This window comes from Beta vulgaris, chromosome 6 (assembly GCF_026745355.1).
Source record: "Beta vulgaris subsp. vulgaris cultivar EL10 chromosome 6, EL10.2, whole genome shotgun sequence".
Lineage (NCBI taxonomy): Eukaryota > Viridiplantae > Streptophyta > Magnoliopsida > Caryophyllales > Amaranthaceae > Beta > Beta vulgaris.
In genome coordinates, this window is record NC_079207.1 from 19504535 (window position 1) to 19521084 (window position 16550).

Sequence of the window (16550 nt, forward strand, 5' to 3'; positions counted from 1 at the left end):
TTAACGAGTTAAAAATTAATCATGTACGCAATTCACCAATTAAGAGTCAGATTATCCGATAAATTAATACATCTCTAAAACTTACTTAACTCTATCCATTACCATATTTTTAGACTTCTCTGATCTACCCATCACCATATTTTTGGAAGATTTAAAAGATTGATAGTACTTGTATGTGAATTTCAAGTCATTGAGAAAATGACATCTCTACCCTACATATTGTCTTAGTACTACAAATTTTACTCAATGAAATTCAAACATAATGAACAAAAATCCCTGAGATTCCCAAATTTATGTTGTCTCCCAAACTCCCCTCCCACAATCTCTCAATCCATCTCTCTCCTCTGCCGTCTGCCCCAACAAGCAAGTATACTGCGCAGGAGCTAAGAAAAGGAAAAGGAGTCCCTCCTAACTTAATTTATTCACAAAATCTCTCCCTTCTCCTCTCTCCTCTCTCCTCTCGTGAGTATCATTTCTTTTTACAACTTTCTCTCTCCTCTCTTTCTCTCTCATTTTATTTTTCTTGTCAAATCGCATTCTCCTCTTTTTGTCAAAGCTTTAACCTTTTCTTCAACCTTCTGCTGCTGGCCTGCTGCAATCTTTACTGTGTATTGGGTAATGCCCATTTATCTTTTCCTGTTTTCTTCTCACATATTTCATATTATTTCGTCCAATTACATGAATTTCTGTCTCTCATTTATTTCTCATTGTAAAGATCTGTTCTTTCCATTTTATGTTATGCATTTTTGTTTTGTTTTGAGATTTGTTGTGATTTTTAGATTTTGGTTGAAGATTATTGCTTAATTTATTGCAACAATTTTTATTTTATTTCAAATTTTATTCCTTTTTGTTGGGTATTGATTCATGAAGGTTCTTTTGTCAATTTATAATGTCTTATATTGAGCTACTTGTTCATTAGCCCTTTTTTTCACCCTCTTTTTGACTCATAATTCAAGTTGATAGAGATGGCATTGGGGTTTTGTGGTCCATGAACATGTTTCAAGTTTTAATATGCATGTGATGTGGGTTCATTTTCAGCCATATGACATTCTCAAATGTTATCATTTCTGAAATGTTTCTTATTATATATGGATAATTATTCGTCTCATCTATTTGGGTCTAAGTTATTTTCTTGCTGATTGAGTTGACTTTACACATTTTCTCTATTCAGTTATGATCTCTATTTGGTCCTATGAATATGATAATTTACAGCTTCCATTGGTTTTCTGTCATTTTGAGCTCCTGTTCTTATAGGGTTTAGGGTGCAATGTATTGCAGGCTGGCAAGGTTTTTTAGCAAGGTGTGGCTCGTGAAGCCCCCGGATATTTGGGGTTCGGTTGTGAAATGACAATGGATCGTACTTCCAATATGTCCCAGAGTTCAAGATTCTCTTCCATGAGCGCCAATGAGAATGGATCTCCTTCCCCTTCAGGAGCCTTCTCAAATGGAGAAGACTATGACAGTGATGGTGCCTCGAACTTTGCTCCACCGTGAGTTTCTAATTGCTTAGTGAAGATTATGAATTGATCTTCATATTATTGTAGCAATGTTTTCCCATTGCATCGGGCTTTGTACTGGTTTGCAGAAAAGTCCCAATCACCTATAGTCCTGAATAAAAAGTCAATTATGTAGGATAATGCTGTATGAACCTTGTGTGCTCAACTCACTTTTGGGGAGAATGCTCACTTCCTTGCTCAAACTAAAGAACTGAAGTGCTATATCTCCCATAACTAGGTTTCTGGCTAGATCCTCCGGAAGTTGGCACCTTTTTCATGCTAAGCTACTCTCTGATAGCAAATTGTGGCTTTGCTATTTGCTTAAATGATTAAGCTTCAATTATCCTTTTCAAGCTATCTAAATTTCATCTTCAGAGTCTTGCACTCTCCAAACCGTAACTCTTTAGCTGATACTCACAATTGTTCTTTGATACAACAAAATATTCCTTGATTTTGTTTCAACGGTGATTTTGATATCTGACATTGGATAGAGATTTAATGAATCCTTTTCTGGTTCTTGTGAGCTTGTTTGCTTTATGTACTTGCAATCTTGACTTTCTGATGTACGTATGAACCAAAAACTGTTATAACTTTTTCTTAAATAGATTGGTTAGTTTGTGATGCTATTGCATTGCCACTAAATCAACAATTTACAATAATAGTTATCCTCTCATCGATATGCTTGGGTATGGCATAAACCTTGAATTATTTTGGTTTGCAATGATTGAAATAGTCGCATAGATTTTTTTTTTCTGCTTGATCAACATAGATTTCAGCTGCTCTAAATCTGGGGCTCTTGAGTTTTCGTGCACCTCTATGAGGACTTCAATAATGACTCATGGGTTTTGCTTTCCGATATATTGACAGTACACCAATGACCCTGTCGATGTCAATTCCAGCTGAACTTGCTGGGGCTATTCCCTTGATCAATAAATTTCAGGTGAGAAATTATTCTTTAAGTGACATTTGCAATGTGCCTACTGCAGTTTTTATTTTTACTCAAATTAGCTGAAAAACTCTTACTATGCAATAACTACAACATGGGATTTTAATCTAGATTTTTTTGTTCTAAATTTGTGAAACATGGTTGTTTTAGGTTGAGGGTTTTTTAAGAGCAATGCAGAAACAGATTCAGTCTTCTGGAAAACGTGGCTTCTTTTCCAAAAAATCTTGTGGTCCTCAGAGTAGGGAGAAGTTCACTTTTGAAGATATGCTTTGTTTCCAGAAGGTAATCCACCAGTTACTAGTACATATTGATCTCCTGTTAACTCTGAAACTCAGTCCAAACAATTAATTGACAGGATCCGATTCCGACTTCTTTGCTTAAAATCAATAGTGATTTGGTGACTCGTGCTACAAAGTTGTTTCAAACAATTTTGAAGTACATGGGAGTTGATTCTTCAGATAGAGTGACACCAACAAGCTTAGATGAAAGTATTGAACTGGTTGGAAAGCTGTATAAGCACACCCTTAAGCGATCAGAGCTGCGGGATGAACTTTTTGTACAAATTTCAAAGCAAACCAGGAATAACCCAGACAGGTGCTAAACTGTCCTCCAAATTGCCACTTTTTAATTTCTCACATATGGTACACAATATTTTTTTGGTACTTATGCTTTCTTGGATTCTTCTTTGAGTGCAGGCAATATCTGATCAAATCATGGGAGCTCATGTACTTATGTGCATCCTCGATGCCTCCAAGCAAGGAAATCGGTGCTTATCTTTCTGAATACGTCCACAATGTTGCTTGTGGTGTCAATATAGACCCAGACATTCAGTTGCTTGCTCAAAATACCTTAAATGCTTTAAAGAGTTCTATTAAGGCTGGCCCCAGGCAAATAATACCTGGACGAGAAGAGATTGAAGCTCTTTTGACTGGAAAAAGACTTACAACGATTGTGTTCTTTCTGGATGAAACGTTTGAAGAAATTACCTATGACATGTCGACCACTGTAGCAGATGCAGTTGAGGTATGCCTAGAAAGTCACTGCACCATATAGATTATAACTTATCAATGTAAATTCAAAGTAGAATACTTGGGAGAGAATAAAGACCGGCTTTCTCTAATATAATGCTCTCCTGTGTTTAGTATTGAAACTCGGAAGTTTCTTTCTTGCTCATGAGTTGCATATATGAGATATTTCACTGTTGGTCTCTTGTACTTATTGCTACTCCCTCTGTCCCTAAAAGCTTGCCCCATTTCCTATTTAGGTGATATGGTCCCTGCAATCTCTCTCTACTACCCACATAAGTAAATCTTAATGAAGTAACAAACTGGGAAAGGGGCCAGGGGGCAATCTTTTAAGGGATGGAAGGCGTAAATGGTATCTCTTGTAGTGCAAAGAATTATATAGTGGTTCCTTTTGCTTCTCATGGCTTTTAGGATTGATTGGGTATCCCAGAGAGGTGTAGGATTGAATTTAGAATCGTAAAATCCTATGTATATGCTATATATTGACAGAGTCTCCCCCCCCCCCCCCCCCAAAAAAAAGGGATGAACTTTGATGGCATTCCTTGGGGACCAACTTAGGTTGGTGGCAAAAGCTAACTACACCTATGTGTTAGTTGGGCACCTAAGGGGATTGGCTCTCCAGTTTGTTTCATAATACTAGGTGAAGACTGAAGAACTGCTCTTAGATTTTATTTTATATTTCTATTTGTTAGGATATGCGAATTTCAAATTTTTAGTAGTTTATGAATGTTGCTGTTACTAAATTTATCCCTATTATCCCCAGGAACTTGCCGGAATCATCAAGCTCTCTGCATATTCTAGCTTCAGTTTGTTTGAATTCCGCAAAGTTGTTGCAGGTTCTAAATCAAGTGATGCTGGAACGGGTATGCAATTCTAATGTTTGTGATGGTATTGCATGATATATTTTCTATTTACATGCTGATCTTGTATTACCTTTTGTTGTCCCATAGAGGAGTATATTGGTTTAGATGAAAACAAATACATAGGCGATCTGCTTGCTGAGTTCAAATCAGCAAAGGAGCGTAGCAGAGGTGAAATTTTGCATTGTAAACTGGTATTCAAAAAGAAGCTGTTTCGGGAGGCAGATGAAGCTGTTACTGACCCAATGTTTGTGCAGCTGTCATATGTTCAAGTATGTGGTTTGTGTGTTTCTATATCTGTCAAATTTCTTTTAAATGGTTATGAAAGGTCGTACTTGGAGAACTTATAGAATGTTTTTTTTGGCAGCTGCAACATGATTATATACAGGGTAATTACCCTGTTGGAAGGGATGATGCTGCACAATTGTCTGCACTGCAGATCTTGGTTGAGATTGGATTTGTCAGCCAGCCGGAGTCGTGCACGTGAGTAAATCTTGCTTGGGGACATATGCCAAGGCCCTAAACCAAAATTATGCTTCAAGTACTGTTTGATGATTTTTCTGAGGATGAAAAGGTTCTTAAATTTTTACAAGATTTGATGGTTTGGTGGGTGTACATGCAGTGATTGGACTTCACTTTTAGAGAGATTCTTACCAAGACAAATTGCAATTACTCGTGCAAAGCAGGACTGGGAGGTGGACATTATTTCTCGATATCACTTGATGGTAAGATTTGGAACTATGAAATTCACTTTCTGAGAGAGATTGAAGAGTAAGTGGCATGTGAACTTAAACCCCATCTAACTAAGGCAAGAAAAGGTTGTTGGCCAATATGGTTTGAAATTATTTCTAATATCACAACAAAGTCTCTTCCGTTTGGCTTGGATATATATACATACATACTAGGCATATGTGCACGCGATGCGTATTTCATGTTAAGATCGAAATCAATTTCAATTTACTTGTTAAACGTGTTTGTACAAATAATTTCATGTGTTAGGTGGATTTTTTTAAAATTCATTATATTAATAAATTGAGTTTGTTAGAGATTATTGATATATATATATAATTTGCTTGAAACTATGTGATTTATGAGTTATTTGCTAGAAATTATAATATGATTAATAGTTGTCTTGTTTTTTTGGATTATGTTATTATCAAGTAATTGATTGATATTTCGTCGTTTTAATTTCTTTATAAAAAAATCTAATATTTTATTAAGTAATTTACTTCAAACCAATTAAGTACATAGAAGTGTACAATAACAATTATAGAACATTTTTTAATCTGTTATTGTTCTTGACATTGTAACTTGAGTTGAAAGTACTTGATCGTTGTTTGATGTGTGATACTCCCTCCGTTTCCTAAAGATCTTTCCTCTTTCCGTTTAAATGCGTTTCCAAAAGATCTTCCCTCTTTTAATTTATTCCTTATTTGGAATTTGTTTTCCCCTTTTTACCCTCTCATGTCCCATCCTATGGTCCACCATTACATTATTAATTCAATTTTACTCCCTTTCTCTCTCCTATTCTAACCCCTTTTTATTTGTTTATTTATCTTAGCCCCTTTCTCTCTCCTACTTTACCTACCCCACACCCCACACAAGTGGATCCTCCTTGGTATCTGTAGGAACAGTAGCAAGGAAGATCTTTAGGAAACGGAGGGAGTACATGTAGAGATGAGTTTCTTTGATTAATGACAGAAAATTCTATATGTATGTTCTTTCAATTATGATTGAAATTTAAGTACACAAATCAGTGGTAATTAAGTTTCCTTTTTTTCATATGACAAATTTCCTTTCGCAATCCACTTTGACATTAGCATTAAATGACATATTTAATATATTAATTGAAACTAATGTGATTTGTTCAGAAACAAAGTAATGATAGGGCATTATAGTCTTTTTAGGTGAATACAACTCTCTCCCCCTTCCCTTTTATGATAAACTAGTTTTTAGGCCCGGGCTATGCCCCGGGTAAGAAAAAAATTCATTTATTAATATAACGGTTATTTCACCAAATACCCCCGACAAATCGCGAAATTCACAATATACCCTCAATGTTTCAGAAATGCACCATATACCCCTGACTATTCGAAAACGTGCACCAGATACCCCTTTTCTAACTGCCGTTAACTCATCGTTAGCATTATTTACAAGTTTGCCATCATAAAACCCTAACCCTAAAATCTAACCCTAATCTCGAACCCTAATCCTTAACCCTAACCCTAACCCACCTCCTACCCCCTCCCCCTCCCCCTCCCCCTCCCCCTCCCCTCTAACCCAGCGCAGACCCCACCCCCTCCCTTGCCACCGTCGCCGCCACCCCATCCCCGTCCCCTCTAACCCAGCGCAGCCCCCACCCCCTCCCCTGCCACCGTAGACCCTCTCTATTTCGAATTCGAAGGGGAATCGAATTTCCGGCAGCGGTTGGGGGGGAATCGAATTTCCGGCACCAGTTGGAGGGGGGACTCGCGAATTTCCGGCACCAGTTGGAGGGGGAGAGGGACACGCGAATTTCCGGCACCAGTTTGGGGGGGACTCGAATTCCGGCAGCAGTTGGAGGGAGAGGGGGACACATGAATTTCCGGCACCAGTTTGAGGGGGGGGGACTCGAATTCCGGCAGCAGTTGGAGGGGAGGGAACACACGAATTTCCGGCAGCAGTTGGAGGGGGAGAGGGACCGGTGGAGGGGGGGCCGGTGGAGGAGAGGGGGAGGGGAGCGGCGTTGCGGCGGTGGGGGAGGGGGAGCGGTGCTGTGGGGCGGTGGGGCCGGGGAGGGGGAGGGGTGGGGGATAGGGTGGGGTGGAGGGGAGGGGGTGGGGGCTGCCAAGGGGTTAGGGTAAGGGTAAGGAGAAGGGGTTAAGGTTAGATTAGAATTAGGATTAGGGTTAGATTAGAATTAGGGTTAGGGTTTAATGATGGCAAAATTGTAAATAATGCTAACGGTGAGTTAACGGCAGTTAGAAAAAGGGAATCTGGTGCACGTTTTCGAATAGTCAGGGGTATATGGTGCATTTCTGAAATATTCAGGGTATATTGTGAATTTCGCGATTTGTCGGGGGTATTTGGTGAAATAACCGTTAATATAATACTTTATGATAATAACACTAAATACAACTTAGTTTCCAGGTTAAGACTTTAGTGTATGTACTTGAGGTCTCGGGATCAAACCCTATACTATGCAATTTCTAAATTTTTTTTATTGTACAAGGATTTCATGAACTAAAACTCCCTAGGAAGAGCGCCACGTGGCACAGTTTCTTGTTTATGCACGCCTTTTAATATATTTGTGTGTGTGTGTGTGTGTGTGTATATATATATATATATATATATAATATGTGGAAATTATCTCATATGACCTTGATGTATACCCGTTTTTCCCAAATAACCCTTACATTTTCACCCTGAAGTTGTATTATGTCATTCAACTTTACGGGATAGCTATCGGCGTTAAATAATTAATAATTTTTAAAAAACCCAAACCATGTGTCTCTCTCTTGTTCTTCAATTCAGAAAAAAACCAAAGAACATATTCATTCAATAAGCACCACCAGATTAAATACTCTCTTTCTTTAAAAGCACATAAAAGATCTAAGATTAGACCATCATATATTCATACCATGATGATGATGAATTGATGATTATGATGACAGAAAAAAAGCCCCTCAAAGTTGGCCACAATAAGCTAACAACACGCTGAGAACTCCACCCAGCCCATAACCACCACCCACCAACCGGAACCACCACCCACCAACCGGAACCACACATTTTCTCTTTCTCTTTCTTCTTCCAAGTGACCCAAACTTTAGTTGTTCACTTTCAAGCTTCATTTTTGTCAAAGAATTTTAGGGTCCTTCACTAGAAATGACAAAAGTTTCCTGATCTAGACTTTGAAAGGTAATTTAGTTCGTTTTTTAGTAATGAGAATCTCCTCAATGGAAGGATCGGTTTGCTGAAGAACTATGAGATTGAGCAACTTTGTACTATTTTGATCCAGATTGGCAGTGGCGGAGCCAGGATTTTCAAAGTGGGGGGACAAAATTCGACTGTCAAGTATTCCGAAAAAAAATTTAGAAAAAAAAAAAACAATACAACTCAAATAATGTTTTACATTCAAACTTCCAAAATGCTTATAGTCTTACAATCAACCCATATTTATAAATCAACTACATATCAAAGTATTCCTCTTCAAACCAAACTATTCAATATTTCAATTATAAATCAACTCATATCTATTCCTAATAAGAAATTCCAAATTAACAACAAATTCCAAACCAACCACAAATCAATCAACAACCATAAATCCACAATCACAAATTAACATTTCACAAATATCATAATTCAATAATTCACAACCAAACAATGTAAATTGTAAATATTACCTTAAAAAAAAACTTAAACTAAAGCTTAGGTTAAGAAAACTTACAAACTGACAGAAAATTGAAATGGGCGTTTCGGGAGGTCGGCGAGTCGGCGACGGCGAATGGACATAGGCGGTGGAGGTGGCGGTGCGCTTCGTCTCGTGAGTCCATCGTGGGTCGCAGCGTGCAATCGTCGCTTCCTCTAATCCTCTTCGCTCTTGACTTCGTCGCAGGCTCACTTCCTCTTCGTGACTTCGTTCCTCACCGGCTCACCGCTCGCCGTCGTCGGCTCCGACGACTGTGAATGTGCGGTCGACGTCGTCCCTCCGCCGCGGCGCTTCCCATTTAGGGTTTCTCTCAATCTCTCTTCCTTCTCTCTCTTCCAAAGCGTCTTCGGCGTGTTTTTTTCTAAATGATTCACGCGTCTACTGTGAATGTGTTTTTTTTTCGTTTTTTTTTTAAGAAATTATTTTTAAAAGTGGGGGACATCTGTCCCCATGTCCCCCCTGCTGGCTCCGCCACTGCAGATTGGCATTAGTATGCCACTTTGAGCCATATTTTGATTACGATTTCTTACCCAAATGCAATAGATTTCAGATTTCGGAATGGAGTTACAAAGCCCTAGTTTGTGTAGCTTCTTCGCTTCTCCAGTTGTAATTACTAGTTTGGTATAGTTTTTAGGTAAGAAAACGAGGAGAGAGAAATGGTGGACACTATTGATGACAAAAACAAGTTCAGGGTTATCTGCGATAGGGGTAAAAATGTCGGGGTTATTTAATTAATATCCCATATATATACTTCCTGTGTTATTTGAGCAATTGAGTGCTTGAGAAGAGTGAGAATTGAAGAACAAGAGAGAAAAACATGAGGTTTTTTCTTATTTTAGAAAAGCAGTAATTATTTTTGTTTAAAAATAGACAACGCCATTAGTTATTCCTTCAGGTTTAACGACAAAATACAAGTTCAGGGTTATTCGCGATAAGGGTGAAAATGTCGGGGTTATGCTATTTTAGATGCAAGATTTGCCTTTTTGGTGGGTGGATTAAAACAATCAAATGTTGCATCTAAAAAAACCTGAGGTAGTATATGTTTCTGTAATGTCTATATGTTGAAAATCTTCAAGCTTGCTTACCTTCAGGAATCTGACTGGTTAATTTTGCACATCGTTATAATTTAATCTATTACATATTTCAACTTAGATGATTAATCTTGGCAGTTTGTTAACAAAGTGCTGTAGTTAAGTATTCTTATATTCTACTTCTTTTGTGGAGTTTTTTTTTTTTTTTTTTTTTTTTCCGTCAGCGCAAGTCCTATGTTAAAAGCAAAAGATTAAATATTTTTTGTTTTCTTACAGGAAAAATTAACAAAGGAAGATGCTAGGCAGCAGTTTTTAAGAATCTTGAGACTCCTTCCCTATGGCAATTCAGTTTTTTTTAGCGTCCGCAAGATTGATGATCCCATTGGCCTTCTTCCTGGGAAGGTCATTCTGGGAATTAACAAGCGTGGGGTCTGTCCTTGAAGAATACTTTTCTGATGGTCTTGACTCTTGCCAATCTATTGTGATAGTTCAGATCCGCTAATAGATCCTTGTTACTCCTACAGGTTCACTTTTTCCGGCCAGTTCCTAAAGAGTATTTGCACTCTGCTGAACTTAGAGATATTATGCAGTTTGGTAGCAGTAATACTGCTGTGTTTTTCAAAATGAGAGTTGCTGGTGTTCTCCACATCTTCCAGTTTGAAACTAAGCAGGTTATCTCTTGTCTTCTTTTGTAGCTAATGATGTTTGATTTTGCAATTAAATGTGCACTAAATTCCAAATGTAATGCAGGGAGAAGAAATATGCGTTGCTCTTCAGACACACATAAATGATGTAATGTTGCGCCGCTACTCCAAAGCAAGAGCTACTACCAATAATGCAACAAATGGAGATGTTCCGAACAATTTGAAGTCTCCTGCTCCTGCTCTTGCTCCTGCTCCTACTGCAGAAGTTTATGAAAAGCGTCTTCAAGATTTGTACAAGGCTATTGAAGAATCTCAAAAGCACATTGATCGAGTATGTGATCTCAGAAAATATGCCTTATTACATAATTATTGAATACGGATCCCAGGATAGATGCTTTACTGCATAATTACTGAATTCATTTTGTTTCATGTTTCCAACTTCAAAGATTTCATTTAGGAGGTCATCGGACTAGGCACTTTATCTTATCTTGTGAGGTGTAGTGAGTGACATAGAGCTATATTACCAAATTCCTGTCCTTGCAACTGTAATTAGGCTGCTCCATAACAAATAAAGAACTTCGACTCATTTAATTGTTTCAATCATTATAATTTAAAGCTGAAAGCCAATATGAACACAACTCTATTGAGACAACAGCTGTTCTTTTTACAGCACTTTAATGCTCCAAATCTTATTGTCATTGTCAAGGTCCGTTACATGGATTAATATTTGAAAGATCTGGTTATTGATGGATCCTTGATCATCTATTCCACGCCCCACCCCCTTTTGGCCCTCACTTGGGGGAATAACCCTCCATTCATATTTACGATTTCTTTTTTATATTATTCTATCATTCACCTTGAACCAATCTTAATATTTGAAGCAAAAGCAAGAGTGGTCAGAACTTTAGAGGATAATGTTCTATTGCTTTGTTTTGACTAGGAATTACAAACTCAAAGTGAAAGGATTAGTAATTTATCTGGATTAGTAGGTTCAAGTCTACTAGCATAAAACACACTTTTGAGATGGACCCTGATATTAGTTTATTTCCGTAGCCCTGCTAGAATGACTTTTTTTCGGCTATAGCTGTAGAAGTTATCGTGGATGTCCCACTTTGGTCGGAAATTAGTTCAGAGGTTAATACATGTACTTGTTTATTTCAGCTGTTAGGAGAGTTGCAGGATAAACAAAAGATAGAGGAGAATTTGCAAGAAGAGTTGGATGCATTGAAAGAGTCCTTAAAGATTGAGAGGGAAAATTTGGGAAAGATTACGGCTGAGCATGACACACTCAACAACTTATGTGATGAAAAGGAATCTGCTCTTCAGGTATGTGTTATTTAAGGCTTAATGCATGTAGCTATAACTGGCTCCTTTTATTTCAATTTATGTTAGGACTTTACACTTTTCAGTCAGCATTGTTGGAAAAGAACAGCCTGGAAGTGAGATTAGCAAAGGTCAATGATCTACTATCCAAGCAAAACAACCAGAGGGACTTGCCTGGAGAAAATAATCAGGTAAGCATGGAACTCAGATCTGCATATCATTTTAGCTTCTTGGGTTTTTTGCATGTCAATGATTGATCATGTTTAAGCAGGATTTACATAAGATACAAGATGAGTTGAGAGTGCGGAGTGAAGAATTACATTCCGCTGAACAAACAGTGAAGAGATTAGTAGAGGAGAAGTTTTCACTGGAACAGAATATTCGAAGGCTTGAAAGGAAACATGCAGAGGAGGTAACTTATCACTTCTGGTGTTGCTTCTTCGTTTCAACTCATCTGTTAGATATTAGATAGAAAGTCATATTGGTGCTGGTTTTCAGAGGGAAAATGCTGGAAAAGATCTCGATAAAGAACGTCAAACCTTGAAGCTTCGAGTTTCTGAACTTGAGAAGAGGCTGGAGGGGGTGAGACATGAGCTTGAGATCTCTGAGTCAAAGCTTGTTGCTAAGGAGTCAGATTTGTCTGCATTACAGAATAGTCTGAAGGAGCTAGAAGAACTAAGGGAAATGAAAGCAGTATGTATAAAAAATTCTTGAAATATTGAATAGTTACTCTACATGTTTATAGTATTCTCCCACTTAAGCAGTGCCACAGATCTTTCTCATTTGTATGAAATACAGTGCTGTTAATATATATCCTTGCTCGGTTCCAGGATGTGGATAGAAAGAATGAACAAACTGCAGCAATCCTGAAGCTGCAAGCTGCGCAGCTGGCTGAGTTGGAAGGGCTATACAAGGAAGAACAGGCATTAAGGAAGAGATATTTTAACATGATAGAAGGTTTATTACTTTATCTTAGATAGGAAACATCACTTACACTGTAGATAGAATTTAGGAGCTATCATGTTGATCAAAAAGTGCTGTTTTATGTATTGATATGTCATTTTCTTTGTGTTGCAGACATGAAAGGCAAAATTAGAGTCTATTGTCGTGTTAGACCTCTAAGTGCCAAAGAAAAGACTGATAACGAAAAGAACATTGTTATAAGTGCTGACGAGTTTACAGTTGAACATCCATGGAAAGATGAAAGGGCTAAGCAACATATCTATGATCATGTATTTGATGGAAGTGCAACCCAAGAAGATGTTTTTGAGGATACAAAGGCAAGTTCTGATTACTTAATGAACCTGTCCATGTTATTTGCATCTATTTTTGGGTGGCCCAAATTCATCATATATTCTGATCACAAATTTTATCCCCACATTTTTTAAATCTTTCCTAATGAATTTCTTAAATTTTGTTTATTTTTGATAAATTAGGAAAAGACCTTGAGAGAAGGATTTCCTCTTTGTACTCTTATAAAAAAAATAAAAAATTGAAAGAGTGAATTCATATAATCTCAGATTTCTGTAGCCTATTAGTTAACTTGTGCATATGCTGTCAACTGCATGTGTTTTATTTTCATGCAGTATTTAGTTCAATCTGCTGTGGACGGATACAATGTTTGCATATTTGCTTATGGTCAAACTGGTTCCGGAAAGACGTATACCATTTACGGAACAGAAAGTGAACCTGGACTTACCCCACGTGCCACTTCAGAACTTTTCAAGGTTTTGAAAAGAGACAACAAAAAGTTTTCATTTTCATTGAAGGTAGCCACTTTTGATGAACTTATTATGTAATTAATCTCTTTTGAATTTTGATCACATTGCATTGTTCAATATATTTGTAGAACAGTGTCAAAAATAATTTCAACCATTACTGATGTTTGAAAACATCTCGCAGGCCTATATGTTGGAGCTATATCAAGATACGTTAATGGACCTCCTATTACCAAAAAATGCAAAGCGGTTGAAACTAGACATCAAGAAAGATTCAAAGGTTAATTTGTTAGAAGAAACTGCATTTATTGTTGGTTCGCTAATTTTTTTTTGTTACTTTTGTAGCCTTTGCTTTTTATTTTATTTTAAAATCTAATCTTTATATATATGAAGTATATGCTATGTATGTAAATTTTAATTTGGGATCCTGATCTCATCAATACTACTGTTTTTTTTTTTTTTTTGATAATGCATGGCGAGTTTGTGACTTGAATTATGCACTTTTAGGACCTAAATGTACGAACATTATCGTCGTGCATTATACTGATGGTTTTGACCTTGGTGTCAGGGGATGGTAACTGTTGAAAACGCGTCAATAGTACATGTCTCCACATTTGAGGAGTTGAAATGTATAATTCAGAAAGGATCCGAACAAAGGCATATATCAGGGACACAAATGAATGAGCAAAGTTCAAGATCTCATTTAATACTTTCAATTGTTATTGAAAGTACTAATCTTCAAACACAATCTGTAGCTAGAGGAAAGGTATTCCCATCATATAAGCCGTTCATATGGATTATATAGCAATAATGCAAGTAAATTATTTTTTAATTTGAAGTGAACTATCTGAATGTATACTTATTATTGCATTTTTCTGGTATTATATCTTAATTTCTTTGTGCGACATTTGCAGTTAAGTTTTGTTGATCTTGCTGGCTCTGAACGAGTGAAGAAGTCAGGATCTGCAGGCAATCAATTAAAGGAAGCGCAAAGCATCAACAAGTCACTTTCGGCTCTTGGAGATGTAATTAGTGCATTATCAACCGGTGGACAACATATACCATATAGGAATCACAAACTAACAATGTTGATGAGTGATTCCCTTGGTGGCAATGCTAAAACACTGATGTTCGTTAATGTGTCTCCTGCTGAATCAAATTTGGATGAGACCTACAACTCTTTAGTGTATGTTTCACCATCCTTGTGTGCTATGTTCATGCCTCGTCAGAGTATTATTTTCTTTTGAATCACATGATTACTAAGAAATACTCTTACGACCTGTTTGGTAGCTGGTAATGATAATAGATTTACATGTAATTTCCTCAAAGAAAATATTATGCCTATGCCCATGGTAATGAAACTTCATCCCTTAAATTTCATCCCCAAACATGTATCTTTCTTCATAAATTTTCATTACCACTTGATGCCGTATCTAAACATGGTAATGGATGTTAATGGAACTTTGTGAAGATTAAGAGGTATACAAGAATGGACAAGCACGGCTGATTACCATGTACATCGACACGAGACTTATATTACAATGACATATAATTCATTGTCATTCTCACTATTTGTTAGTGCCGACCAAACAAATTGTTAGTGTTCTTGGAGTGGTGATAGATTTGTCTATTCTTCTGATATTTTTGTTTTGGCATCAATCAATTTTTATTGCTTAATGTGACTTCTCCTTGATAACTCTGACCACTCTTTCTTTCTCTCTTTAATTCCAGGTATGCATCAAGAGTTCGATCCATCATAAATGATCCAAACAAAAATGTTTCCTCAAAAGAAGTTGCGAGATTGAAAAAGCTTGTTGCTTATTGGAAGGAACAAGCAGGTAGAAGAGGTGATGATGAAGACCTTGAGGAGATACAAGATGAAAGGCCTCCTCAGAAAGATAAAACAGATGGCCGTCACTCCATGTAAGTCGTACATTTAGCTCGAAGAAGAAGGTTCAATTTTCATGACCTGAAGATACCTCGACTATGCTTTGGGAGTTCCCCAGGTTTCGTCTTTTTTTGTGATGGTTTAGGATGTAGTTGATCCACAATGCCCTTGAACCATCTTGCACGAGGTTTCAATCTTTTCCACTTGCAGGGCTATGGTGGTTATGGGGATGTTGATTAGATTGTATAGGCAGAAAATATGAAATATGTGTATATTCTTTTTTCTTTTAAAAAGTTCTATAAATCTTTATTTTGTACTATAATCCTTGAAAATGATTAGATTAATTTGTGTTACACAGTTAGGAAGATTAGAAACTTAGTTTACAGTTGACAAACCAAGGTTCTTGTTTGTCTAATTCCTTTCTAACTCTAAGAAGATTTTCATTGCCCTTTTGAAGGGATAGCTAATATGTACTGATGATCCCGATATTAAAATCTTTAAGCGCAAAGATAATAGGTTCTTTGTAAATATTCTTGGTACGGAGGATAATACAATGTGGTCAATTTCCAATCTTCATCTTTTGGTTTGTTAGGAAGTCATTCGTTTAGCATTTTTATTTTCTTAAAAAATTATTATTGGAGTCCTGAATGTTACAAAATCACAAGTTAATCCAAATTCAAATGTGTACGAAAGCATACATGAAGCTAAACTTATTAAGTAAGCCAGCACTTTACTCTATTTGTACCCTCTGTTAAAAGAGTTTGTCTTGTAAGAAATCGTTTACTATTAAATTAAATTTAGGTAATGATAAACTCAATATTAAAAAGAGAATTAATACAATAGTGAGTAGGTTAATTTCTTTCAATGACTAGTTTATTACATTTAGTAACTAGGTCTACTTTTATATTAAAATTAGATCGTATTTTAATAATTTTTGCTGTTAAAAAGAAACTCTTAAAAGTTCAACATAGGATAGATTTACTGGGGCTATCGTTGCTCATGAAATCAACTATGATACCAAATGAAATGAGTTTTAAGACAGTCGTGAGAGATTGGATTTAAGTATATCTATTCACCGAGTCACTTGGTAAATTAATTACCTACTCTTAATCTTAAAAGATCCTTAAAAATAATTATTAATATAGAGTTGGATCCCCCGTTATATCAAATTCCATTAGTAGTAATCAAGGATGTCTTGTCTAATGATTAAG

At 36.7% G+C, this 16550-nt stretch overlaps 1 protein-coding gene across 2 annotated transcripts; it reads left to right on the forward strand.

The window, feature by feature from the left end:
* The first annotated feature begins 263 nt into the window (after positions 1-263).
* LOC104896109 (kinesin-like protein KIN-14E) lies at positions 264-15915 on the forward strand. Of its 2 annotated transcripts, XM_010682809.4 has the most exons (24): positions 265-615; positions 1279-1490; positions 2364-2436; positions 2593-2724; positions 2798-3036; positions 3138-3465; positions 4231-4330; positions 4418-4599; positions 4695-4810; positions 4950-5052; positions 10043-10195; positions 10291-10437; positions 10517-10741; positions 11572-11736; positions 11820-11924; positions 12005-12145; positions 12232-12426; positions 12564-12690; positions 12811-13013; positions 13320-13502; positions 13636-13731; positions 14020-14217; positions 14366-14637; positions 15183-15915. In XM_010682809.4, the coding sequence occupies exons 2-24, from the start codon at positions 1345-1347 to the stop codon at positions 15376-15378; spliced, it is 3825 nt and encodes a 1274-aa protein (XP_010681111.2). In that variant the 5' UTR covers positions 265-615; positions 1279-1344; the 3' UTR covers positions 15379-15915. The 2 variants fall into 2 exon arrangements, with proteins under 2 accessions (XP_048503616.1, XP_010681111.2); XM_048647659.2 differs by lacking the exon at positions 13320-13502 and having other exon boundaries at positions 264-615.
* The last annotated feature ends 635 nt before the right edge of the window (positions 15916-16550 follow it).

Bases quoted from the DNA above. Each gene is read 5' to 3' on its own strand.
- LOC104896109 (XM_010682809.4), top strand. From the start codon at position 1,345: ATGACAATGGATCGTACTTCCAATATGTCCCAGAGTTCAAGATTCTCT. The intron at 12,691-12,810 runs GTTTATTACTTT...TTTGTGTTGCAG, and splicing joins ATATTTTAACATGATAGAAG to ACATGAAAGGCAAAATTAGA. The intron at 14,638-15,182 runs GTATGTTTCACC...CTTTAATTCCAG, and splicing joins GAGACCTACAACTCTTTAGT to GTATGCATCAAGAGTTCGAT.